General features: G+C 42.6%; 1 protein-coding gene across 2 annotated transcripts in view; it reads left to right on the forward strand.

Moving 5' to 3' along the window:
* The window catches only part of LOC123760773 (angiopoietin-related protein 7), a 557,761-nt gene that overhangs the window by 179,569 nt on the left and 350,203 nt on the right, over window positions 1-27,989 (forward strand). For both annotated transcript variants that reach the window (XM_069328203.1, XM_069328204.1), the window contains exon 6: window positions 26,106-26,222. In XM_069328203.1, coding sequence (XP_069184304.1) covers window positions 26,106-26,222 — 117 coding nt within the window. The remainder of the gene's footprint in view (window positions 1-26,105; window positions 26,223-27,989) is intronic.

Here is a 27,989-nt window from a genome sequence, read left to right on the forward strand (position 1 = left end):
GTTACCAGTTGCGTTGCTCCTGGGAGTATGGGTTCGAGTCACTTCTGGGGTGTGAGTTTTCATTCGCATATAGTCCTGGGGACCATTCAGGCTTGTTCGCATATATATGTATATATATATATATATATATATATATATATATATATATATATATATATATATATATATATATATATATATATATATATATATATATATATATGTCGTACCTAGTAGCCAGAACTCACTTCTCAGCCTACTATTCAAGGCCCGATTTGCCTAATAAGCCAAGTTTTCCTGAATTAATATATTTACTATAATTTTTTTCTTATGAAATGATAAAGCAACCCTTTTCTCTATGTATGAGGTCAATTTTTTTTTATTGAGGTTAAAATTAACGTAGATATATGACCGAACCTAACCAACCCTACCTAACCTAACCTAACCTATATTTATAGGTAAGGTTAGGTTAGGTAGCCAAAAAAAGCTAGGTTAGGTTAGGTTAGGTAGGTTAGGTAGACGAAAAAACATTAATTCATGAAAACTTGGCTTATTAGGCAAATCGGGCCTTGAATAGTAGGCTGAGAAGTGCGTTCTGGCTATTAGGTACGACATATATATGTATATATATATATATATATATATATATATATATATATATATATATATATATATATATATATATATATATATATATATATATATATCGTACCTAGTAGCCAGAACGCACTTTTCAGCCTAATATGCAAGGCCCGATTTGCCTAATAAGCCAAGTTTTACTGAATTAATATATTTTCTCTAATTTTTTTCTTATGAAATGATAAATCTACCCATTTCATTATGTATGAGGTCATTTTTTTTAATTGGAGTTAAAATTAACGTAGATACGTGACCGAACCTAACCAACCCTACCTAACCTAACCTAACCTATCTTTATAGGTTAGGTTAGGTTAGGTAGCCGAAAAAGTTAGGTTAGGTTAGGTTAGGTAGGTTAGGTAGTCGAAAAACAATTATTTCATAAAAACTTTGCTTATTAGACAAATCGGGCCTTGCATAGTAGGCTGAGAAGTGCGTTCTGGCTACTAGGTACGACATATATATATATATATATATATATATATATATATATATATATATATATATATATATATATATATATATATATATATATATATATACATATATTTATATATATACATATATATATATATATATATATATATATATATATATATATATATTATATATATATATATATATATATATATATATATATATATATATATATATATATATATATATATATACATACCTAAAAATGGAAATGTTCGTTTGTTCAAAATCGCTAATCTCCGAAAGTTCTTAACCGATTGATTTGAAATTTTCACACAACGTTCCATTTGCATCCGAGTAGGTTTTTATATGCATACTATATATATGTCACGTCTTTGACGATAAAAGATATGCTTTGTGTGAAAAAACTGTGTTTTTCATGTGAGAGAAATCTTCAAACCCTCTTTACCGATTGCTTTGAAATTTTACACAACGTTGTATTCGAATAGGAGCGTCTGTTGATATATCTACTATATACATGCCTCACCTCTGACAGGAAAAAACATGTTTTTTTTTAAACAGCACTAACTGTTGGATGTAAGGGCAACACACGCTGTAATCTCCGAAAGTTCTTCACCAAGTTCTTTGAAGTTTTGGCATAACTTTACACTCGAATAGGCGCGTCTTTTTATATACCTACTATATAGATGCCACCTCTGTGACAGGTAAAAACATGCATTTTTTAATAACAGCGCCATCTGTTGCACATAATGGCAACATGCACGTTTTACTAAATATGTCAGGAATTCTATTTCAATGTTTCCGATTGCATTGATAAATTTTATTTTCTTAGATTTCGATTTATTATATTTATAGTGAATTATTTTGAGTGATATTGTGTTAGAATTGAGCGGTGTTGTTTACCATACCGTTCATTTCGAAAGTATAAGTATAGATGCCACACCTGTGACAGGTAAAACTATGCTATTTCTTGAAAAACAGTGTCATCTCTTGGACGTAGGAGCAACACACCCTATAATCTCTGAAAATTCTTCATCAATTGCTTTGAAATTTTCATACAACGTTCCATTCGCATCCGAGCTGATTTTTATATACATATTATATAGATGTCATGTCTGTGACAGTAAAAAAAAAACATGCTTTTTCTGAAAAACGGTGTTTTTTCAGATGTTTTTCATGCGAGGGAAATCTTCGAAACCTCCTTACCGATTGCTTTGAAATTTTGACACAACGTTGCATTCGAATAGGTACGTCTTTTTATATATCTACTATATACGTGCCTCACCAGTGACAGGAAAAAACATGTTTTTTTTTAAAAACAGCGCTATCTGTTGGACATAAGAGCAACACTCGTTGTAATCTCCAAAAGTTCTTCACCAATTGCTTTGAAATTTTTACACAACGTTGCATTCAAATAGATGCATCTTTTTATATACCTACTACACAGATGCCACCCCTGTGACAGGTAAAAGCATGCATTTTTGAAAAACAGCGCCATCTGTTGCACATAATAGCAACACACACACACACACGATTCTAAATATGTTACGATTCCATTTCAACGTATCCGATTGCATTGATAAATGGAATTTTCATAGATTACAATTTATTTTCAATTTGATTTAATTATTTTGTGTGACATTGCATTGGAATTGAACTGTGTTGTTTACCATAAAGTTCATTTCGAAAGTATATGTATAGATGCCACACCTGAGACAGATAAAAACATTATTTTTTTAAGTAACTGTTTATCTTATATTTCAGTAATGGGGACATCAGATCATTTGATGTTGCCAATTCTCTGATGGGAACATCAGATCATTTGAGAATGCATCAGACGAGGGAGTGGAGAATGGTGGGGAAGATGAGGGGACAGGAGAGGGAGATTGTGGGGAGGATGTCGAGACAGAGGAGGGGTTAATTGTGAGGAGGACTAGGGGACGGGGAATGGTAGGGAGGACGAGGGGACGAGGGAGTGGGAGATGGTAGGGAGGATGAGGGGACTGTGGTGTGGGGGAAGGGTTAGGAGATTGAGGGGGGACAGGGAAGGGGAGAATGGTGGAGAGGACTGGGCTATCGGGGAAGGTTCGTGAGGGTCAGCAACGCTCATGCGTTGCTGAGCCACAGCACCGCGTGGCCGGGTACAATAAGTATATAGATATATATAAATTGAAAAGTTCAGTTGTGCAAAACCGCTAATCTCCAAAAGTTCTTCACCGATTGCTTTGAAATTTTCACACAACGTTCCATTCATGTCCGTGCAGGTTTTCATATACATACTATATAGATGTCACGTCTGTGACCTTAAAAATACAGCCTTTTTTCTGAAAAACCGTTTATTTCGTGAGTATAGTTTATTTTTTTACTTTTTCATATTTTCATTTCATTTTTTAACTGTTTTTCCTTATATTTCAGTGATGGGAACATCATATCACTTGATGTTCACAATTTTTTTATGGGAACATCAGACCATTTGGGAAGGCATCGGACGAGGGAGTGGGGAATGGTAGGGATGACGTGGGCACGGAAGCGAGAAAAGTTGGGGAGGTGGAGGGGACAAGGGAGGGGGTAATGGTGGAGAAGGACGAGGGGACGGGGGAGTTTGGGATGGTGGGGAGGCCAGAAGAGACGGGTGAGCGGGGAATTGTGGGGGAGAGGGAAGGTTCCAGGGGATAGGAATATATACTAGCAATACCCGGCCAATGCGTGACCAGATACTGCTGGCTTATATATAAATCTATATATATAAATATGTAAAAGTTCGTTTTTTCAAAATCGCTAATCTCAGAAAGTTCTTCACCAATTGATTTGAAATTTTCACTCAATATTCCATTCGCATCCGAGCAGGTTTTTATATTCATATTATATAGATGTCACGTCTATGACGGGAAAAAGAACATGCTTTTTTTTAATAACTGTATTTTTTATTTGTTTTTCATGGGAGGGAAATCTTAGAAACATCTTTACATTTTTGCATTCCTAGTTCCCATTAAGTTTTTTTTTCTTTTTACTTAAAATTACCATTAACTTTATTTTACTTTAGAATTTTTAATCTACTTTTTTCTTTGTTTTCTATTTTGTAATTTGCCATTCTTGCCTTGTTTTCCTGCAAACAGCCTTTTTATGCAGACAGGTATAGACCCAGAACTAAACCTCTTATCTACTATCTATGACAATCATCACTTCAATTATCAAAATTGCAGATATTTTACAGCACATGATGTAAACAATGTATTAACAGATAATCACAATATCTCTGTAATCAACTTGAACGTTAGATCCCTAGGTAAACACTTCGATGATGCTAGTGCCTTGATTGAAACTATTGACAACAAATTCTCTTTTATTATACTTACTGAAACGTGGTTGAAATAGGATACTACTCAACTCTTTAACATGCCTAACTACTCGGCAATTCACAATTGTCGTCAAATGCAGAGAGGTGGTGGTACTGCTCTTTACTACCACCAAGAACTAACATGCTTAAAAATAATTAGAACTAGAGACTGCTGTGGGGAGTATATCTTCGCCAGTTTCAGAGTCAAGGGTGCCGAGTCTGTCCTGTCTGTGGGTGCAGTCTATAGAATTCCTAACACTGATGTGTCTGAATTCAACTCAAACCTTAGAAATCTAATACTAGATAACAGACTGAACAAAAACCATCTTATTATCGCAGGGGGACTTTAATATTGACCTCTGCGAGCCTGAACACCCTACTGCTGTTAGCTTCCTCAACTGTATGAATTCCTGCTTCCTCATACCCTTAATCACTTGACCAACTAGAATCACTGATAGTACTGCTACGACTCTTGATCACATCTGGACCAACATAACCTCTCCGCTTACTTCAGGTATAATCACAGATAGCACTACAGACCATTACCCCACATTTCTCTTAACTAACATTAGCAAACCACCTCTAGAGACAAGGGAGTTAAGCTTTAGGCTGCACAATGAAACTGCTATAAACAATTTTATAACTGCTGCTGATAATGTCAACTGGGAGTCCGAGTTAGGTAACATAGGGGACATCAACCTAGCAGTGCAATCTTTTCTACAAACAACTCTTAGCCTTTATAACACCCACTGTCCTATGCTTACAAAACAAGTCACAAGCAAAAGGCTTAACAATCCTTGGCTTACAAAGGGAATACTTAAATCCATTAACAAAAAACACGACCTTGAGAAGAAGTATAGGCTAGGAACAGTCTCCAAAGAATTCTCAAAGAATTACTCGTTATTGCTATCTAAAATAATTAGACGAGCCAAAACTAAATACTATGAAGATAAATTTACCCAAATAAAGAGCAACATTAAAAAAACTTGGAACACAATTTCACAAATATTGGGATCAAAGAAGATTTTAAATAACAAACCAACACTCCTTTCCAATAACGTAGGTCAGCTTTCAGCCACTGATTCTGCTATTGAGTTCAATAGGTTCTTCTCTTCCATTGGGTCATCCCTTGCAAATGATATTCCATCTTCCTGTACTGATGTTAAGGACTATCTTACAGGTAACTATCCACAGTCTCTGTACCTAAAGCCTACTAGTTCCACTGATGTCAATGAGATAATCCTTTCCCATAAAACCAAGTCTAGTGCCCTCGAGGAGATACCAACTTTAATTTACAAAAAAGCCTCCAGATCTTTAGCTCCTGCTATTGCATTGCTCTTCAACAAGTCACTTGAACTCCAAACCTTTCCAGACATTCTAAAAAAGCAAGAGTAACCCCTGTCCACAAATGTGGTGATCTCACAGATGTTAACAACTACAGACCTATATCAATCCTGCCTAACTTGTCAAAAATATTCGAAAAACTAATCTACAAGCAGTTTTACTCTTTTCTAGCCAAACACAATATACTTAGCTCTTGTCAATATGGCTTCAGACCCCAAAAAAGCACTAACGATGCACTTATCAGTATGATTAACTTAATTCACGCAGCTCTTGATAAAAAGGAGTTTCCTGTTGGGTTATTTGTGGACCTGCGTAAGGCTTTTGACACTGTCAACCACCAAAACCTTCTTCTTAAATTACATCATTATAGAGTCAGAGGACACTCCCTGCAATACCTCAAATCTTATCTTACTGACAGGTTCCAGTATGTTTCTGTGAATAATACAATTTCTCCCACCCTACCCATTAACATTGGTGTTCCTCAGGGCAGCATACTTGGCCCTCTCCTCTTTCTCATCTTCATTAATGACCTTCCAAATGCCTCCCAACACCTCAAACCAATTCTATTTGCTGACGACGCAACCTTCATTTACTCCAGTCCTAACCCCCTTGCTCTAAATGCCAAAGTAAATACTGAGCTAGAGAAAGTCCATCTTTGGCTAACTGCCAACAAACTCACCCTTAACATTGACAAAACGTTTTATATTCTGTTTGGCAATAAATCCTCTAATCAGAAAAATCTCAAAATAAACAATACCCAAATTTGTAACAAATTAGATTGCAAATTCCTTGGCGTTCTCATCGACCACAAGCTGAATTTCCAGGGACACATTCTAAATATATCAAAAAAAAGTTTCAAAAACTGTTGGGCATTCTTTCTAAGATCAGATATTATGTACCCCGCCCTGCCCTGGTTACTCTCTATTACTGCCTCATCTATCCATACCTCAACTATGGTATTTGTGCTTGGGGTTCTACTACCCAAAATCATTTACGTCCTCTAATTACCCAACACAAAGCTGCTATTAAGACAATATCCAACTCTGGCCCCAGACATCACTCGGTACCCTTACTCAAATCTCTGAATATGTTAGATATTAAGTCACTGCAAATTCTCTCCTGTGTATTATACATATATAAAACGCTGAACTGTAATGCCAATCCTGACCTCAAAAGCTTCATTGAAGGTTGTAACAGAACCCATGAGCACCTCACCAGAAATAAATACAGTTTTGATATTCCTAGAGTACGACTTAATCAAACTAGAAATGCTCTACAAATCAAGGGACCCAGAATGTGGAATGACCTTCCCAACCATGTTAAAGACTGTACCTCTCTCAACCAGTTTAAGATAAAAACTAAACACTACCTAATAAATTCCCTGTAACCTACCTTACTTCTCTATTGTCAACCCATGCCTGTTATTATTATTTTTTTTTTTTAATCAACACTGTTTGTCAACCTATTGTATTTGTGCTGCTTTTTCAGTCATGTTCCCCCATTTTTTTTATCTTTATTTGTATTTGTTCTCAACACTTTTTATTCTTTATGCTCAATTAGTATTACGTTCTAGATATTAATGTTTTTCTTGCCCGAAACGCATTGCGTAATAGTGGCTTTAGGCATTGTATGTACTAGCTCTATCTATATACCAATCCATTAATGTAACATCACTTGTATGTATGTACCTTACCTGAATAAACATATTTATTTATTTATTTATTTACATATTGCATTGAAATTTTGACACAACGTTGCATTCGAATAGGCGCGTCTTTTTATATATCTACTATATACATGCCTCACCCGTGACAGGAAAAAAAATGTTTTTATTTTTAAACAGCGCCATCTGTTGGACGTAAGAGCAACACACGCTGTAATCTCCTAAAGTTCGTCACCGATTACTTTGAAATTTTGACACAACGTTGCATTGGAATAGACGCGTCTTTATATACATACTGTATAGATGTCATCGTCTGTGACAGGTAAAAACATGCGTTTTTGAAAAACAGCGCCATCTGTTGCACATAATAGCAACATGCTCGGTATACTAAAAATGTCACGAATTTCATTTCAGTGTTTCTAATTGCATTGATAAATTTTATTTTCAAAGATTTCAATTTATTTTATTTTTTATTGAATTATTTTGAGATACGTTGTGTTGGAATTGAGCTGTGTTGTTTATTATTCCGTTCATTTCATAAGTATAAGTATAGATGCCACACTTGTAACAGGTAAAACAATGCTTTTCTTCAAACACAGTGCACAGTTACAAACCCATTAACCCTTACACTGCTCAGGGGTCCTTGGGACATTTACACCCCTGTGCGCAAGAAAAAAAAAATTCAAAAATTTTTTTTCGTCTTCTAAACATGTTAGTTTGTGTCCCCTGAGCACGGAAAAAAAAAATCGTAGGTGACATATTTTGGGCGCAATTGACCGAGGAAGTCTGGCAAAAAGTGGGCGTTGACAGAGCAGTCGTCAGACCCGGTCAGCGTCACCCGCGTTGACAGATGGGAGTTGCCACAAAGATATTATTACCTAATTGTTTCAATGTCTCCGATTGATTTTTTCTTAGTTTTTTTGCAGTAATATTATTCAATAGTGTGTATTGTAATATATTTATATAATAAAAGTGGTTAATAATCGCTATACTCAAAAGTATGATGTGCATATTAGTGATTCAATTATTATGTTTATAAAACTATAAACAAATAGTTTTGCTGCTATTACACTCTATACACAGGTTATATATAAGTATTGGCATGTTTTGGTCACCATAACGAACCACTAAGTTGGTACTGAGAGTCGAAAAGCAACGAAGAGTTACCGCCATACACCAGCCAGCCACTCGCTGCCACTCCCTCAACACACGCACTAAACTTTCTCCCCCAACAATACCAGTTGTGGTGTTATTACACTATATACAGACGTTATATATAAGTATGTATATATTTTGTTCACCACAACTGTACAGCTAAGCTGATATAGTTAGTTCAGGCACTAAGAGTCGTCGCTATACACAGATGGCGGCTCCCTCACTCTTTCAAGGTCACACACACTAAACATTCTCCCCCAACAATACCTTTTGCAGTGTTATTACCCTATATACATATATTATATATAAATATCTACATGTTTTATGCACCGTAACTGTACACCTAAGCTTGTAGAGCGCCCAAAGAGCATAGTGGCCACCCTCTAAACAGCTAGACAAATCATGCAGACGACGTCACCTCCGTCACCCATATGGCTCCTCCCAGCATAATCCTTTTGCTGTTATTACACTAATACACACATTATATATAAGTATCTACATTTGTGTTCACCATAGAGAACCACTGACCTGGTATGGTGAATGCAAACAATAACAGGTGGGGTGGCCACACAGTAAACGATGCTGTCTCCCTCCGTCTCTCAGCATCACTCCTCCCACAGCACTAATTATTACAACAATCCTGCTATTATCACAACCCTGGTTATTTATATCACAGTCATGGGTCATCTGTAATATTGTCATCGCTAAATAATAACAATTATTTATTTATTTTGACATTTTTCGGCGATGCTGTGGTCACAAGCTGAACATCAATGCTGTTCGTTCATGCTGCGTGCGCCGGCCTTGGTTGCTCCAACAGTACTGTGCCTCTCACACTTGAGAATATTGCCCACGATTTTTTTTTTAAATGGCATCTGTTTACAAGAGCCCTGAGGAAGCTACTGTGAACCCCGTGTAGCCGCGGGCCATTTGAATCAGGCCTGGCACCCTATGGCGTATATATACGCCATGCGCACCATGGGACATGTTACTCAGGGCGTATATATACGCCATGCGCAGTTTAAGGGTTAATATTTCAACTTAGATTCAACAGAGCAGAAGTTGTTAAACACATATGGCAAAATCTTACTGAAGCGACCATACGAGTCATAAATACTCATACTCCGCCCAAGTAAAACAGAAACAAGCAACACTTAGTGGGCCAGCTGGAGGCATAGGGCCCCCGCAGGAATATCCCTGAAAAAAAAAATATATATGCTTTTCTTCAAAAACAGTGCCATCTGTTGCATGTAAGAGCAACACACATGCTATACTAAATATTTTACAATTCCATTTCAATGTTTCTGATTGCATTGATATTTTGAATTTTCTTAGATTTTAATTTATTTTCATTTTGACTTAATTATTTTGTGTGAATTGCGTTGGAATTGAGCTGTGTTTTTTACCATACCGTTCATTTTGTGGGTATATTTTTTTTAGTTATATTTTAATTTAAATTTTTAACTATTTTTCTTATATTTCAGTGATGGGAACATCAGATCACTTGATGTTCCCAATTTTCTGATGGGAACATGAGGCAATTTAGGAAGGCATTGGATGAGGGTGTGGGGAATGGTGGAGATTACGAGGGGTCGGAAGTAAAAGATGTTGGGGAGGACGAGGGGACAAGAGGGGTAATGGAGGGGAAGGACGAGGGGACAGAGGAGTTTGGGATGGTGAGGACTAGGGGACGGGTGAATGGAGAATGGTGGGGAGGACAAAGAGACAGGGGAGCGGGGCATGGTGGGAAGGAAGAGGGAATGGTGGGGCGGACGAGGGTTGAGCCACAGCAACGCCTGGCCAGGTACTGCTAGTCTATATAAATAAAAATGGAAATGTTCGTTTGTTCAAAATCACTAATTTCTGAAAGTTCTTCACCGATGGCTTTGAAATTTTCCCACAATGTTTCATTCACATCCGAGCAGGTTTTTATACACATATTATATTGATGTCACGTCTGTGACTGAAAAAAACATGTTTTTTTTTTAATGTGTTTTTTATGTGTTATTCATGTGAGAGAAATCTTCGAAACCTCTTTACCGATTGCTTTAAAATTTTTACACGACGTTGCATTCGAATAGACGCGTGTTTCTTTACACTTACTATATACATGCCTTACCTGTGACAGTAGAAAACATGCTTTTTTAGAAAATATTGCCATCTGTTGGATGTAAGAGCAACACACACACTGTAATCTCACAAAGTTCTTCACCGTTTGGTTTGAAATTCTGATGCAACGTTCCATTCGAATATGAGCGTCTTTTTATATACCTCCTATATTGATGTCACCTCTGTGACAGGTAAAAACATGCGTTTTAAAAAAAAACAGAGCCATCTGTTGCACATAATAGCAACATGCACGGTTTAATAAATATGTCACGAATTCTATTTGAAAGTTTCCGATTACATTAATAAATATTATTTTCATAGATTTCAATTTATTTAACATTTTATTTATTTATTTTTTGTGACATTGTGTTGGAATTGAGCTGTGTTGTTTACCATACCATTCATTTCGTGAGTATAGTTTATTTTTTTACTTTTTCATATTTTCATTTCATTTTTTTAACTGTTTTTCCTTATATTTCAGTGATGAGAACATCATATCACTTGATGTTCCCAATTTTTTTATGGGAACATCAGACCATTTGGGAAGGCATCGGACGAGGGAGTGGCGAATGGTAGGGATGACGTGGGCACGGAAGTGAGAAAAGTTGGGGAGGTCGAGGGGACAAGGGAGGGGGTAATGGTGGAGAAGGACGAGGGGACGGGGGAGTTTGGGATGGTGGGGAGGCCAGAAGAGACGGGTGAGTGGGGAATTGTGGGGGAGAGGGAAGGTTCCAGGGGATAGGAATATATACTAGCAGTACCCGGCCAATGCGTGACCGGGTACTGCTGGCATATATATAAATCTATATATATAAAAAAGTAAATGTTCGTTTTTTCAGAATCGCTAATCACAAAAAGTTCTTCACCAATTGATTTGAAATTTTAACACAATGTTCCATTCGCATCCGAGCAGGTTTTTATATTCATATTATATAGATGTCACGTCTGTGACAGGAAAAAGAACATTCTTTTTTTGAATAACTGTATTTTTTATGTGTTTTTCATGGGAGGGAAATCTTCGAAACCTCTTTACATATTGCTTTGAAATTTTGACACAACGTTGCACTCAAATAGGCGCGTGTTTTTATATACCTCCTATATGCATGCAACACCTGTGACAGGAAAAATCGTGTTTTTTTTTAAGCAGCGCCGTCTGTTGGATGTAAGAGCAACACACGCTGAACTCTCCGAAAGTTCTTCATCGATTGCCTTGAAATTTTGATACAACTTTCCATTCGAATACACGCATGTTTTTATATACCGACTATATAGATGTCACACCTGTGACATGGAAAAGTATGCTTTTTTGAAAAAAAAAGGAAAACATGTGACATGTAAAAACATCTGACATGTAAAAACATGCTTTTTTTTTTAAATGCTATTACGTGCATCTGTTGCACGTAATAGCAACTCACACTATACTAAATATGTTACGATTCCATTTCAATTTTTCCGATTTCATTGAGAAATTTAATTTTCATAAATTTTGATTTATTTTCATTTTGATTTAATATATTTTGTGTGACATTGCGTTGAAATTGAGCTTTTTTTTACCATACCGTTCATTTCCTGAATATAGTTTATTTTTGTATTTTTTCATTGATTTTCATTTCGTGTTTTTTACCTGTTTTTCTTATATTTCAGTGATGGGAACATCAGATCATTTGACGTTCTTAATTTTTTGATAGGATCATCGGATCGTTTGGGAATACATCGAACGAGGGAATGGGAAATGTTGGGGAGGACATGGGGACAGGATTGGAGGATTTTGGGGAGGACGAGAGGACAGGGAGGAGGTAACGGTCGGGAGGACGAGGGGACGGGGCAGTTTTGAGATGGTGGGGACGAGGGGATAGGGGAATGGAGAATGGTGAGGAAGACAAGGTGACAGAGGAATAGGGGGTTGGTGGAAAGGACGAGGGGACGGGTGAGTGAGGAATGGTTGGTAGGATGAGGGGATTGGGCATAGGGAATGGTGGGGAGGACTAGGAGACAGGGGAAAAGGTTGCTGTGGCTCAGCAACTCACATGCATTGCTGAGTCACAGCAACGCGTGGCCGGGTACAGCTAGTATATAAATAAAAACTGGAAATGTTCGTTTGTTCAAAATCGCTAATCTCCGAAAGTTCTTCACCGATTGCATTAAAATTTTCACACAATGTTCCATTCGTATCCGAGCAGGAGGAGAGCAAGGAGGAAGGAGGAAGAGGAAGGAGGAGGTGGACGAGGAGAAAGGAGGAGTAGGAGGGCGAAGAGGAAGGAGGAGGCGGGCGAGGAGGAAGGAGGAGGGCGAGAAGGAAGGAATAATAGGTCGAGGAGGAAGGAGGAGGAGGGAGAGGAGGAAGAAGAAGGGCAAGGATGAAGAAGGTGGAGGAGGGGGAGGAGCAAGGAGGAAGAAGAGGAGGAGGGCGAGGAGGTGGAGGAAGAAGGAGAGCAAGGAGGAAGGAGGAGGAGGAGGGCGAGGAGGAAGGAGAAGGAGGAGAGCAAGGAGGAAGAAAGAGGAGGAGGAAGGAGGAAGAGGGCGAGGAAGAAAGAGGAGAGCGAGGAGGAGGAGGAGGACGAGAAGGAAGGAATAGGAGGTCGAGGAGGAAGGAGGAGGAGGAGAGCAAGGAGGAAGAAACAGGAGGAGGAAGGAGGAAGAGGGCGAGGAAGAAGGAGGAGAGCGAGGAGGAGGAGGAGGAGGAGGAGGACGAGAAGGAAGGAATAGGAGGTCGAGGAGGAAGGAGGAGGAGGAGGAGGAGGAGGAGGAGGAGGGGAGCGAGGAGGAAGAAGGAAGAATTCCAGGTAAGAGGATGAGCTCGAGGAGAAAGGAGGAGGAGCATGAGAAGGAGGGAGGGGGAAGGAGGAGGGCGAGGAGGAAGGAGAAGGTGGGCGAGGAGGAGAGAGGAGGGCGAGGAGAAGGGAGGAGGGCGAGAAGGAAGGAGGAGGAGGGTGAGGAGGAAGGAGGAGGAGTGCGAGGTCGAAGGAGGAGGGCGAGGAGGAAGGAGCAGGAAGGAGGAGGGCAAGGAGGAAGGAGGAGGGCGTGGAGGAAGGAGGAGATTGAGGAAGGAGGATGGAGGAGGAGAGGAAGGGGGAGAAGGGTGAATAGGAAGGAGGAGGCCGAGAAGGAAGGAGGAAGACGAGGAGGAAGGTGGAGGAGAGTGAGGAGGAAGGAGGAAGAGAATTGCGAGGAGGGAGAGGGAGGATGTGGAACAGGAGTAAGGAGGAGGGCGAGAAGGAAGGAGGAGGAGGGCGAGAAGGAAGGAGGAGGACGAAAAGGAAGGAAGAGGGCGAGGAGGAAGGAGGAGGAGGTCGACGAAGAAGGAGGGCAAGGAAGAAAGCGAGGAGCAGGAGGGCGTCGAGGAAGGAGGAGGAGGAGAGCAAGGAGGAATGAGGAGGAGGAAGGAGGACGAGGAGGAAGGAGGAGTAGGAAGGCGAGGAGGAAGGAGGAGGAGAGCGAGGATGAAGGAGGAGGGCAAGGAGGAGGGCGAGGAGGAGGGCGAAGAGGAAGGAGGAGAGCGAGGAGGAGGAGGGCGACAAGGAAGGAATAGGAGGGCGAGGAGGAAGGAGGAAGAATTCCAGGTAAGAGGATGAGGTCGAGGCAAAAGGAGGAGGTCGACGAGGAGGAAGGAGGAGGAAGAGGGCGAGGAGGAAGGAGGAGGAGGGCGTGGAGAAAGGAGGAGGAGAGCGAGGAGGAAGGAGGAGGAAGGAGGAGAAGGAGAGCGAGGAGGAAGGAGGAGGAGGGCGAGGAGGAAGGAGGATGAGGGCGAGGAGGAAGGAGGAGGAAGGCGAAAAGGAAGGAGGAGGATGTTAAAGAGGAGGTTTAGGAGAAGAGCAAGAAGAAAGTAGGAGTAGGAGGTCGAAGAGGAAGGAAGAGTTGGTAAGGTAGAAAGGTCGCGGAGACGGAGGTCGAGAAAGAGGTGGAAGGAGGAGGTCGAGGAGGAAGAGGTCAAGGAGGAAAAATTCCAGGTAGAAGGATGAGGTCGAGGAGGAAGGAGAATGATGTTGAGGAGGAAGGAGATCGATGAGGAAGGAGGAGAAGATCAAGGAGGAAGGAGGAGGAGGAGGAGGTCGAGGCAGAGGAGGAAGGAGGATGAAAAAGAAGAGGAAGGAGTAGGTCTAAGAGGAAGGAGGAAGAAGGAGGAGAGGAAAGGAGGAGGGGGGAAGGAGCAGAACGTCTGGGGGGGGGGGGAAGGGGGTAATTAGGTAACAGAGGAGAAGAGGAGGGGGAAGAATAGCAGGGGTAGGAGTAGTACAGGGAAGAGGGGGAGGGGGAAGAGGAGGAGGAGTAAGAGAAGGGGGGATAAGAAGGAAGGGGAAGAGGAGGGGTTAGAGAAGGGGAAGAAGAGGGGGGAGGGGTAAGAGAAGGTGGGGTAAGGCGGGGGGAGGAGTAAGAGAAGGGGGATGAGGAAGAAGGGAAAGAGAGGACGGGCAAGGGAAGGAGGGATGAGAAGAAAGGGGAAGAGAAGAGAGGGGTAAGGGAAGGGGGATGGGGAAGAGGGGGAAGAGGAAGGGGAAAAGGAGGGGGAGGGGTAAGAGAAGGAAGGTGAAGAGCAGGGGTAAGAGAAGGGGGGATGAGTATTAAGGGGAAGAGAGGAGGGGCAAGAGAAGGGGGGGATGAGGGGGAAGGGGAAGAGGGGAGGGGTAAGAGAAGGAAGGTGAAGAGCAGGGGAAGGGGTAAGCGAAGGGGGGGATGAGGAGGAAGGGGAAGAGGGGAGGGGTAAGAGAAGGAAGGGGTAGAGCAGGGGAGGGAGGGGGTGATGGTCACTACGCGTGGGTACAAACACTGGACCACCCGGGTGATGGTCAGCTGGCTACTGACCCTCGCCTGGTGGGACCCACATCACAACCGTCGCTGCCTCACCAACTTGCAGTGTTCACTTAATAATATTTATTTATCTCATTAGTAAAATCGGAGATAAAGTTATGCAAAACATTTTTATCTTATTCTTTATTTTTCTTGCTGTATTTGATAAAGATGAACACATAGTCATCTACCAAGACATGCCTGTATAATCCAGCGCCCTAACACGTCATGGCAACTCTGTAGGCCTACAGTGTATACGCTACCAGGCCTCACACAGGTCTCGTTACACTCCCTCCCCATCTTCTCCTCCCCTCCTTCCCCTCTTTCCTCCTCCCTTCTTACCCCCTCCTCTTCCCCTTCCTCCTCCTCATTCCCTTTCTCTTACCCCTCCTCTCTTCCCCTCCTCTTTCCCTTCCTCCTCCTCATTCCCTTTCTCTTACCCCTCCTCTTTCCCTTCCTTCACACCCCCCCTTCTCTTACCCCCTCCCCCCTCCTTATCCCACTTCCCTTACCCCTCCCCCTCCTCTTCCCCCTCCTCTTCCCCTTCTCTTACCCCTCCTATTCTCCTATTCCCCCCCCTTCTCTTACCCCTTCCCCTCCTGAGCCCCCCGTTCTCTTACTTCTTCCCCCTACCCTCACCCACTTCCTTCTCATCCCCCTTCCCTCACTCCTCCTCTTTGCCCTCTCCCGTTCCCCTCTACTACTTCTACCCCTGCTATTCTCCCCCTCCTCTTCTCCTCCTTCACTTAGTTTCCCCCTCCCCGACGTCCTCCTCCTTGCACCTCCTCCTTCTCCCTCCACCGTCCTCCTAGACCTACTCCTTCCTCCTCTACCTCATCCTCCTTCCTCCTCTGCCTCGACATCCTTCCCCTCTTCCTCCTCTGTCTCGACCTCTTCCCCCTCTTCCTCCTCTTCCTTCCTCCTCGATCTGCTCTTCCTTAATTCCTCCTCGACCTCCTCCTCCTTCCTCCTCGCATTCCTCCTCCTCCTCCTTCCTCCTCACCCTCTTCCTCCTTCCTCCTTGCCCTCTTCCTCATTCCACCTCTCCTTCTTCCTCGCCCTCCTCCTCCTTCCTTCTTGCCCTCCTCCTCCTTCCTCCTCGCATTCTCCTCCTTCCTCCTCACCTTCCTCCTCGCCCTCCTCCTTCCTCCTTGCCCTCCTCCTCCTCCTTCCTTCTTGCCCTCCTTCTCCTTCCTCCTTGCCCTCCTTCTCCTTCCTCCTTGCCCTCCTCCTTCCTCCTTGCTCTCCTCCTCCTTCCTCCTCGCCCTCCTCCTTCCTCCTCACCATCCTCCTTCCCCCTCGTCCTCCTCCTCCCTCCTCACCCTCCTTCTTTCTCCTTGCCCTCCTCCTCCTGATCCACCTCGCCTTCCTCCTCGCCCTCCTCCTTCCTCCTCGTCCTACTTCTTCTTCCTCGCCCTCCTCCTCCTCCTTCCTCCTCGCTCTCCTCCTCCTTCCTCCTTGCCATCCTCCTTACTTCTCGCCCTCGTCCTCGCCCTCCTCGGCCTCCTTCTCCTTCCTCCTCGCCCTCCTCCTTCGTTCTCGCTTTCCTCCTCCTTCCTCCTCACCATCCTCCTTCCTCCTCACCATCCTCCTTCCTCCTCACCATCCTCCTCATCCTTCTCCTTCCTCCTCACCATCCTCCTCCTCCTCCTCCTTCCTCCTTGCCCTCCTCCTCCTTCCTCCTCGCCCTCCTCCTTCGTCCTCACTCTCCTCCTCCTTCCTCCACACCATCCTCCTCGTCCTCCTCCTTCTTCCTCGCCCTCCTCCTCCTTCCTCCTCCTTCGTCCTCGCGCTCCTCCTCCTTCCTCCTTCCTCCTCGTCCTCCTTCTTCCTCCTCGCCCTCCTCCTCCTTCCACCTCGCCCACCTCCTTCCTCCTCGTCCTACTCCTTCTTCCTCGCCCTCCTCCTCCTTCCTACTCGCCTTCCTCCTTCCTCCTCGCCCTCCTCCTCCTTCCTCCTTGCCCTCCTCCTTACTCCTCGCCCTCCTCCTTTCTCCTCACCCTCCTCCTTCTTCCTCCTTGCCTTACTCCTCCTTCCTCCTCGCTCTACTCCTCCTTCCTCCTCCTCCTCCTCGCCCTCCTCCTCCTTCCTCCTCGCGCTCCTCCTTCCTCCTCACCATCCTCCTTCCTCCTCGTCCTCCTCCTTCCTCCTCGCCCTCCTCCTCCTTCCACCTCGCCTTCCTCTTTGCCCTCCTCCTTCCTCCTCGTCCTACTCCTTCTTCCTCGCCCTCCTCCTCCTTCCTCCTCGCCGTCCTCCTCCTTCCTCCTAGCCCTCCTCCTTACTACTCGCCCTCCTTCTCCTTCCTCCTCGCCCTCCTCCTTCTTCCTCCTTGCTCTACTCCTCCTTCCTCCTCCTCCTCCTTCCTCCTCGCTCTCCTCCTCATTCCTTCTTGGCCCACTCCTCCTTCTTCCTCACCCTTCTCCTCCTTCCTCCTTGCTCTCCTCCTCCTCCTTCCTCCTCACCCTCCTCCTTCCTTCTCGCCCTCCTCCCTGCTCCTCGCCCTCCTCCCTCCTCCTCGCCCTCCTCCTTCTTCCTCCTTGCCCTCCTCGTCCTTCCTTCTCGCCCACCTCCTCCTTGAATCTGTGGAATCTGTGGAAATGAATGAGCAAATGTGCTGGCTGCTGAAGGCCCTGAAGGAAACCACGTTGGTTTCATTTTCGATACAAATGTCCATGGAGATTCAGAATGGAAACAATTATAGTTGAGCATGCAGAGGAGTGTAAGAATCTGTGGTGAGAGTGAAGGACACAGCCTTGACAACTGTACTTCAGAGAATGTAAACATGTAAACATTGAGAATGTAGGACAACAAAAAGTCTTCAGAATCTTTCACACCGCTATTGAGGAACATTTACAATTTATATAAATTATTTTAGGGAATAATACATACATTTTATATTTAAACATGATATTAGTGTTCAGTGGAATACATAAGGAGTCAAATTGTGTTAAAAAGAGTGATTTTTAGAAAATTTAGAAAACTACTTTTTCTGATCATAGAATAACTAAATGTATTTTGAAGGTTTCATTCAGCCATTAAATATCATTCACAATTTATTAATGAATTTTACAAAAATCTCCATAAAATTTAGATTTAAACATGTAAAAACTATTTGTAATACATTAGGAACAAAATAGTTGTAGAAAACTTTTTTTATTATAAAACCTACGTGTTTGGATTTTTGGATTAAGTTTCTCAAACATGTCACCCTGGTGACAGTGACCAAACATGTCACACTGGTGACAGTGACCAAACATGTCACACTGGTGACAGTGACCAAACATATCACCCTGGTGACAGTGACCAAACATGCCAACTCCATAACCTCCAGCCACCTGTCACAAGAACATTGCATGACTCACTTTCTGCTTCCCTGATCTTTGATCTGGCATGGTCAACCTGTCACCAGTCAACTACCAGACTGCCCTGACCTTAGATGTTGACCTGCCGCGGTCAACCATTCACCAGTCAACTACCAGACTGCCTTGTTCTTAGATCTTGACCTGGCACAGTCAACCTGTCACCAGTCACCTAACAGACTGCCCTGACCTTAGAACTTGACCTGCCGCAGTCAACCTATCACTAGTCAACTACCAGACTGGCCCGACCTTAGAGCTTGACCGGGCGCATCAGCCTGTCACCAGTCAACTACCAGACTGGTATATTCGTTGCCTTCTTGGATGTATGGTGGTTGTAGATATATACAGTAGAACACTTCAGTAGTTTATTGATTGAGGTAACAAGGTATATCTGGCCAGCCGAGGTCCAACCTACTCTGGGTCTGTGGGAATACTGAGGCCTGCTTGGAGAGCGGCTAGTGCCTGCTCTGTATGGAATGATGTCAGTGGCCTACTTGCTTGTTATTGGTTATGTCTCAACCGTCATACAATTTGAGTATAACACTGCTCGGACACGCTACCAAGTCAACGTCCCTTGTCGACAAGCTCTGGCTAGCTATATAGTTACAATGATACTGAAAGGACCTCGGTGGCATTCAATAATGGCTTACATGTGAAATTTGCATAATAAACATTAAAAGAAGATAAGGTTACCTTTTATAAGCTCGATTACCAAAAATTTCTTAGCTAACTTGTACATAGGGCCAGACCTGTGTTGGTTAAGTACCATTACTACAGATCCAATAGTTATCTTACTGGGTTTAGCTCGTGCATTCCTTGCTCGAGTGAACTCGGCTGTTCCTTTGGACAGTTTTTCTCGTATTTTCTTGAATACTAGTTGCAGTTGTCTTCACTTCACTTGAACAAAATCATCTACATTATATAAAGGAGTAGGAGGTACATTAGTCAATTCATTAGGGAGGATCTTATCTGTACCATAAAGAATAGCATGAGGTGTGTCACCTGTAGAAACATTAATTGAAGAATTTATGGTACACTGAAATAAGGGTATAAAATCATCCCAATTGTTGTTATCAAAATTCAACGTGACTCTCAAGGCATCTAACACTTTCCTGTTAGTACGTTCTGCTATTCCATTACTTGCTGGGGTGTAAGGCATGATACTACATTATTTAATGTTATATAAATCACACAAGCTAGCTAAAATACTATTACTAAAATCTGGACCATTATCTGAAAGGATTACTTAAGGCATTAGGCTTTATCTACAAATTATTTGGTCATAGAATGCACTGCCTATAGTTTCTGCTGTCTTGTTCAGGATAGGAACTTGTTCGCAATACCGTGAAAAATTATCAACCATTATCTTGAGATGATTTCAAGGCTTTAGTGTCCCCGTGGCCCGGTCCTTGACCAGGCCTCCACCCCTAGGAAGCAGCCCATGACAGCTGACTAACACCCAGGTACCTATTTTACTGCTAGGTAACAGGGGCATAAGGTGAAAGAAATTCTGCCCATTATTTCTTGCCGGCGCCCGGGATCGAACCTGGGACCACAGGATCACGAGTCCAGTGTGCTGTCTGCTCGGCCGATCGGCTCCCCAAATAAACATTACAAGCAAGTGTTTGTTCCCTTTTCTGTTTCCACAAAATTTGTCAACAAATCCATCAATACTACTTCCCAAGGAGCTTTAGTTGCTGGGTACACCTGAATTGGATTAGGTCCTGACACATGTCCCTTGTGCTGTAAGCAGGTTAAACATCTGTCAACATAATGAGCAATCTCCTAAGCCATTTTTGGCCAAAAATATTTCAATCGACCTTGTTGGAGTGTACGATCCTTTCCTGGATGTGCACTTGCGGGAGCATCATGGATAATTTTTAACACAGTTGGTACCAAGACAGCTGGAACAACTAACTGACAACATTTCTTCGGGGCTGTCCCTAGCTTTACTACTCTACACAGTAAATTGTCCAACATCACTAACTCTTTCAATGGTACTGGAGGTTTATGAATCGGGCGAGTGTCTTGCTTAGTTAAAAACTTAATGATGGGTGCCCACATGGGATCTTGTCTCTGCTACTGTAGCGTTTAAAGCTGGGTAATTTAGCTTAATTGCAGCTACGTGTCGAGGAAACGCATCGGCTACAACATTTTGCTTTTCTGGAATATAATCAAATATAGGATTGAACTCTTGAATTGTGAGCAAACAATTCTAGCAAACTTTCCAACTGGATTCTTATTTTTGAACAAAAGAATTAATGGTTGGTGATCTGTAAGAACATGAACTGCGTAATTATAAATTGTATCCCTGAAATGCTTAAGAGCCCAAACAACTGCCAAGGCTTCACGTTCTGTTGCACTATAATTTTTCTCTTCTTTAGATAATGTATGGCTTGCATAAGCTATTACGTGATCTCTGTGGCCTTCTGTTTGAAGTAATGCAGCACCTAAACCTATGTCACTAGCATCTGTAACCAACGTAAAAGGTTTAGAAAAATCTAGGTACCTAAGGACAGATGACGAGATCAAGTCTGCCTTGAGTTTTTTGAATGACTGATCCTGGGCCTCTCCCCAAACAAAGGGTTCATCTTTTCTTTGTAACTTGTAAAGTGGAGCGGCTATAAAAGAGAATCCAGCAATAAATGAACGATAAAATCTTACAAGACCTGTGAACTGTCTAACGGCTTCTGCGGTACGAGGCATTGGAAAATCACGGGCAGCAATAATTTTTTATTCATTCAATGTAATACCGAAGGTGTAACTGTATGGCCTAGGAAATAAATCTTCTCCTTTAAAAATGAACACTTCGCAAGCTTTATTTTTAAATTAGCTTTTGCGAGCTTTGCAAGTACTTTCTCAAGGTTCTGGAAATGGGTCTGAACATCTTGCAACATGATTATGAGATCATCAAGGTAAACTAGAAGAGTACTTCCTATCAATCTATGAGATAGATTCGTCATGAGCCGTGAAAAGGTTATTGAACTACTCCGCAAACCAAATGGCATTCTTTTGAAATGAAAATGACCATTGGGAGTACTAAAGGCTGTCAACTGCTTACTTTCCTCATCAAGGGAGATTTGTCAGAATCCCTGCAACAAATCTAATGTTGAGAATACTTTGTTTCAACCTATACTTTGCAACAAATCATTTAGGACTTTAAGTGGGAAACGATTAGGTATAGTTACTCTGTTAAGCTTCCGATTAATCGATTACAGGTCTCCAAGTCCCATCTCGCTTTGGTACAAGAATCAATGGAGCGCTCCATGGCGAATTACTCGACTCAATTACATCACTCTGTAACATTTCCTCTACAAGTCTATCGGCTTCTGCTCTCTGAGAATGGGGAAGACGGTAAGCTGGTACATAAATAGGCATAGTTCTTTGTTCAAGGGGAAATTTATGTGTAATAAGAGGAGTGAGACCTAAACTTTTCTCCTGGTAGAGCAACAACGGCTCTATTCCTGTTCAAAATTTCCAAAAGCTGAACCACAGAGTAAGGAAAATCAGTAGGACTGAGGTGTAGCACTTGCACCTCTGGCTGAGATCCCTGTTCTCCTGGTGTGAGAGTACAAACAGTATGATCCATGGAGACATCATCCACAACTTGCACCGGTAACGAGTAATGGGCAAAATCTACAACATGGGCGCCAGACTGGAGATGGATGTTGGCATTACTAGTGTTTGCAATATACAATGTAACAGTACCATCCTGCACTGTGTGCCAGGAGGGTTCAACAAACGTACCATTCACTTTACACGTTTCACATTCCGCAATCACATCCGATAACTCAGGCACTCCCTGAACCTTAACTCTTATTCTGGTGAGAGAATGAGAGTGCAGCACAGTGTCAGTAGCCGTGGAACCACTGACTTCAGAGATGGAAGCTGCCAGGCGATCGAGACAACGAGAATCCGTTACGGCGTTCCCTTCCAGAAAGTCCCGATACTCACTCTCCTTAACAACTGCACAACTACTATGCTTCAATCGAGTGCCTGTTTTCTCGGGTATGCTACCGTGACAAGGATCTGACAAACCTATGCTAGCAAGGCGGGTGTCGACAAAATTAACGTAGTCTGATTGAAGGTTGAACTCATGGCCCTGTCGATACATGCTACACAAGGGTATGACATGGTCTTTGATACTAATGTTCCAACGATGGGGAAACAATGCAATATTTTCATCAATCATGGTGTACAGACCTAGGAGAATGTTGCCAGGAAAATGGATATTGTCAACAACTAAACATGTTATAGACAATGTGACGTCATCTAACTTGAGTAGGAGGTCTATTTCACCCTGAACTTTTACTTTATTTCCTGAAACAATACTTAGAAATGGTTTGGGTGACTTTCTTACTGTAGTAGGGGTGCTTACTTGCAATATCTCTAAGAGCTGAGGGCTTGACAATATTAATTTTTGCACCTTAGTCAAGAAAAACTTTTAAAACTCTACCATGGACAATGGCTGAGACAAGGGGGACCATCACTTGAGACTGGACAAGTTACTACTTGTGACTTATGTTGTCTGGGATATCTGCGTCTTGTCTGGGTCAAATTCACTGTGGTTCCATCAACATCTACAAATGGGCTAGAGTCAGTGTCCTCCTCTGTCAAGTGTCCAAATCTATTTTGGGTAGTTACTAAATACACAGGGAGATCACTAGGACTGGCTAGCCTGAATTGGTTAGCGGATGGCTTTGGGGGTTTCCCGATGACATGGAGTGAACATTCTGAGCTCCAGCATTCTGTGACCGAGTATTATAATTCGAAGTTACATTATAGCTGGGCTGGGAGCTGTAATTACGAAAGTTCTGATAATGTCTGACGCTGTGCACCTCGCCAAGACTGACAGTGGGAGTTACGAAGTGGGATGTCCTTTGCCTAGGCTCTCTACAATCCGCAGTGTGGTGACCAACTTGTTTATGGTACTTGCAGTATGGGAACCTAGAATGATTAGATTGACGAGGGGACCGAAAGAATTGTCTAGGGGGTGATGATCTAGGAGCGGACCAACAGTCCTTTGCGAGATGGTTACTCTTACCACAATGCCAACATGAGGGAGTGGATGGTTGTGGACTATAGCGTCTCGGCAACTTATGAGGAGGCGAATTTGACTGGGGGCTATGACCATGGGTCGTAGCCCCCAGTATACAGTAGAATACTTCATTAGTTTATTGAGTGAGGTAACAAGGTATATATCTGGCCAGCCGAGGTTCTGCGACCAAGAGTTTTGAGAGTTTGTGGGAGGATGCTGAGAGCTTGTTACTACATACACAGTATCAGAGGATGGCAACAGTTGAGCTCTTAGGGGAGCTAGTTTATCGGTGGCATTGTTAACAGCCTCAAACACTTCACCAATTTCATGTTTAACTCCAAAATTTTGTTGCTCGATGATCGGTTTAGTATGCTCCGAGGCAAAATGCATTTAAGCTTCAAATGCTCTCCTTTTGGCCATAGCCTCAGGAGACAGAGTATTGTCTTTATCTACCCATGATGAACTAATCATAGCAGACACTAAGGCATACAGATATTGACCGAGATGGCTAGTAAACGCATTAAACGATTCACCAGGCTGCATGTGGCATTGGCAATTTTCTTGATTAACCTATACGGGTCGAGGTCTCCTTTGTTAACAAAGCGCCGACGAAAGAAATCCTTAAATTTAGACCAAGACTGGAGGCTAATAATGGCTTTCTCATCAACAACAAAACGTGCATCACCCTTGGTTGTGTCAACAGCTGACCGTACAATTGCCAAGTATTCGGCATCAGTAGGCTAGTGCGACGGTTTTCGCTTCAACCTTACTAAACCAATGGCGCTAATAAGCGGGATTCACCAGCAAAAAGTGAGATAACCATTTCCTGAGCTGATCTCTGGACATTAGGACGAACAACTGTTCCAGTTGAGTCTGAAGGAGTTGCAACAGTGGTAGGCATTGTCACTACCGAGGAAGTGGCAGTTGATCGCAAATTATAATTAAGTACGCTAGTTGTAAGAAATAGAGTACACAAAAAAAGTAAAAACACTCAAAAAAATATCAAACTTGGCTAAGGTAAGGAAATGGCAAAATTAAAATTATTAAATCGGCTCTCCAAGCAGGCCTCAGTATTCTCACAGACCCAGAGTAGGTTGGACCTTGGCTGGTACAATATCATTGAATATTGATGCGTGGGTGGCGGGAGGCACTGGACACACGTGATGTGGGCACTTATGATTTCGTAGCTCATAAAATTAATTCTGAATCCCACCGCTGCCACCAGTATTCGTTGCTTTCTTGGATGTATGTTGGTTGTAGATATATACAGTAGAACACTTCAGTAGTTTATTGAGTGAGGTAACAAGGTATATATCTAGCCAGCCGAGGTCCAACCTACTCTGGGTCTGTGAGAATACTGAGGCCTGCTTGGAGAGTGGCTAGTGCCTGCTCTGTATGGAATGACGTCAGAGGCCTACTCGCCTGTGATTGGTTATGCGCAAATTGCATAACCGTCATACAATTTGCGTATTAACAGGTAGTTCACTGGTGACATTCACACCCACAGGGATCTGACCTCTGGTAATATCTTTGACTGACGCAGTCTCCCGACAGCTGACTCGCAAACTGCTAATAATTCATTCTACTCATATATTGGAAAGACTTCAATAATTTATCTAACTATATAGAGGTGACAACATCCTAGCACCACTGTCATCCACCTGGGGATAGATTCCTGGTTCATCCTTGACGATGAGCGGACGCCTGGAGACCTGCTGCCCCTGGCAGCCGCCAAATCACCTTCTGTTATCATGCAATGGTCCGCATTGTTACGACGCTTGGCGCACATATCGCCTTGGGTCACAGGGTAGTTGATATATTGTAAATGTGTTCTGGCTGGTTTTCCCGGCGGGGCTGAGAGGTGCTGGGAGATGGTGGTTTATAATTGATAATTAATTATTAACACTAACATGAACACTACAATTAATAATTAACACTACCAGCACCACTATCACCCACAATGGGAAACACTGGTGATGCTACCAGCACCACTATCACCCACCACGGGAAACACTGGTGACACTACCAGCACTACTATCACCCACCATGGGAAACACTGGTGATGCTACCAGTATCATTTTGAAAATTGAACACTGACTAAATTACTGGTAATTGTTAGAATTGGGAAAAGATGAAGTTATCACACTTTATCATAAATTAATTTATTATGAAACTTTTCCTTATAATAATTTAATCAACGTGTTTAAGAAAGTTCTCAGCTGTTATGTGTCATTTTGAACCTAACAATGACTTGTTCTTCAGGAGGATGGACGGTGTTCGTGCAGAGAGACACTAGAGTTGTTCCTGCGGTGAACTTCAGGAGAGACTGGGAGGCCTACAAGACCAGCTTCGGTAACGCCTCCACAGAGTATTGGTTAGGTAAGTGGAAATACTAAGGCAGATACTGTCTTCCCTCCTTGTTTTCTCCTGCACTCACTCACTCACTCTCACTCAATCGTTCACTGTCATTTACACACTCATTTATTATTCACGAATTGTCACTTACCTCCCAGCAAACATTTTCTCGCTTTCAAAACGTTTGAAAATTAAATTTTACTGTTTTAATCTCGTTTTTAGAGAATTTGTAAAAACGAACATAAACTGTGAGGCCATAATGGTTTAATAAAACTTTTTTAATGTTTTTATATGACGTTTCTGAGAAAAGGTTTTTTAAACGTTAATGCTAATTGTTAATTACTGGAATTATTAGATATAATGATCTCTGTTACATTTGGAGAGAGACAGATAGGGAGAAACAGAAAGAGGGAGACTCATAGAAAAAGGAAGGAAGAGGGAGAAGGAGAGAGATGCAGAGAGAGACAACCATAAAGAGAGGAGAGACACAAAGGGAGAGAGAGGAGAGAAATGATGGGAGATAAACAAATAGAGAGAGAGAGGGGGGTGAGAGTGAGAGAGAGAGAGAGAAAGAGAAAGAGAGAGAGAGAGAGAGAGAGAGAGAGAGAGAGAGAGAGAAAGAGAAAGAGAAAGAGAGAGAGAGAGAGAGAGAGAGAGAGAGAGAGAGAGAGAGAGAGAGAGAGAGAGAGAGAGAGGGAGAGAGAGAGAGAGAGAGAGAGAGAGAGAGAGAGAGAGAGAGAGAGAGAGAGAGAGAGAGAGAGAGAGAGAGAGAGAGAGAGAGAGAGAGAGAGAGAGAGAGAGAGAGAGAAAACAGAGAGAGATGAGATGGAGAAAGAGAGAGAGCAGAGACACAACGACAGCGACGGAAGAGAGAGGCGAAGTTAGAGAAAGGAGAGAGTTAAAAACAGAAACAGAAAGAGAAGAAAAGACAGAGAGAGACACAGAAACAGAGAGAGGGGAGAGAGAAGAGAGTCAGAAGTAGAGTATCAAAAAGAGGAGAGATTGAGAAACGAAAAGCACATAGATGAGATACAGAGAGAGAAGGAAAGACACAGACACGGAGAACATGAGAGACAGAGTTCAAAGGAGTAAGACAGAGATAGCGAGTGGAGAGATATAGAGACAAACTCAGAGAGAGAAAAAGAGAGATAAGAGAGAGACAAAGAGGGAATGAGAGAGAGAGCAACATAGGTAGAGAGAGAGAACCAGAGAAGAGAGACAAAGAGACGAGAAAAACAGAGAAGAGAGACAAAGAGACGAGAGAAGCCGAGACAATGAAGGAGAGAGAGGCTGCGAGACATAGAGAGAAAGAGAGATAAACAAAGGAGAGAAACAGAGAAATAAGAGAAACAGAGAGGAGGGACAGAGAATGATAGAGACATACAGAGGAGAGACAGTGAGAAGAGAGAAAGAGAGGAGAAACAAAGAGAATGATAGAGTCAGAGACAGACAGATAAAGTAATAACACAGATACGACAGAGAGAGAGAAAGGGAGAGAGAGAGAGAAAGGAAAGGACATTCAGAAAGGAGGAAATACGCACTGCTGCAAGAATCATCAATCACCAACTTTCAGCTATTTCTACCTGGGGTAGGAGATGGCAGGTCACATTTGCAGCTGAGAAGACACAAGCGATGATGATACCTAGACTGCACTAGGCAAATCAGGTAGGCTTGCAAATGGGTGGCAAATCCGAAGCGTTTACAGATGAAACTGACATTTTGGGAATGAAGTTCGACTCTTCAATGACAATGAAGTGCCATGTGCTTATTCCAGCTCAAAATGCAGCCATG

Source organism: Procambarus clarkii, chromosome 21, assembly GCF_040958095.1.
Source record: "Procambarus clarkii isolate CNS0578487 chromosome 21, FALCON_Pclarkii_2.0, whole genome shotgun sequence".
Taxonomy (NCBI): domain Eukaryota; kingdom Metazoa; phylum Arthropoda; class Malacostraca; order Decapoda; family Cambaridae; genus Procambarus; species Procambarus clarkii.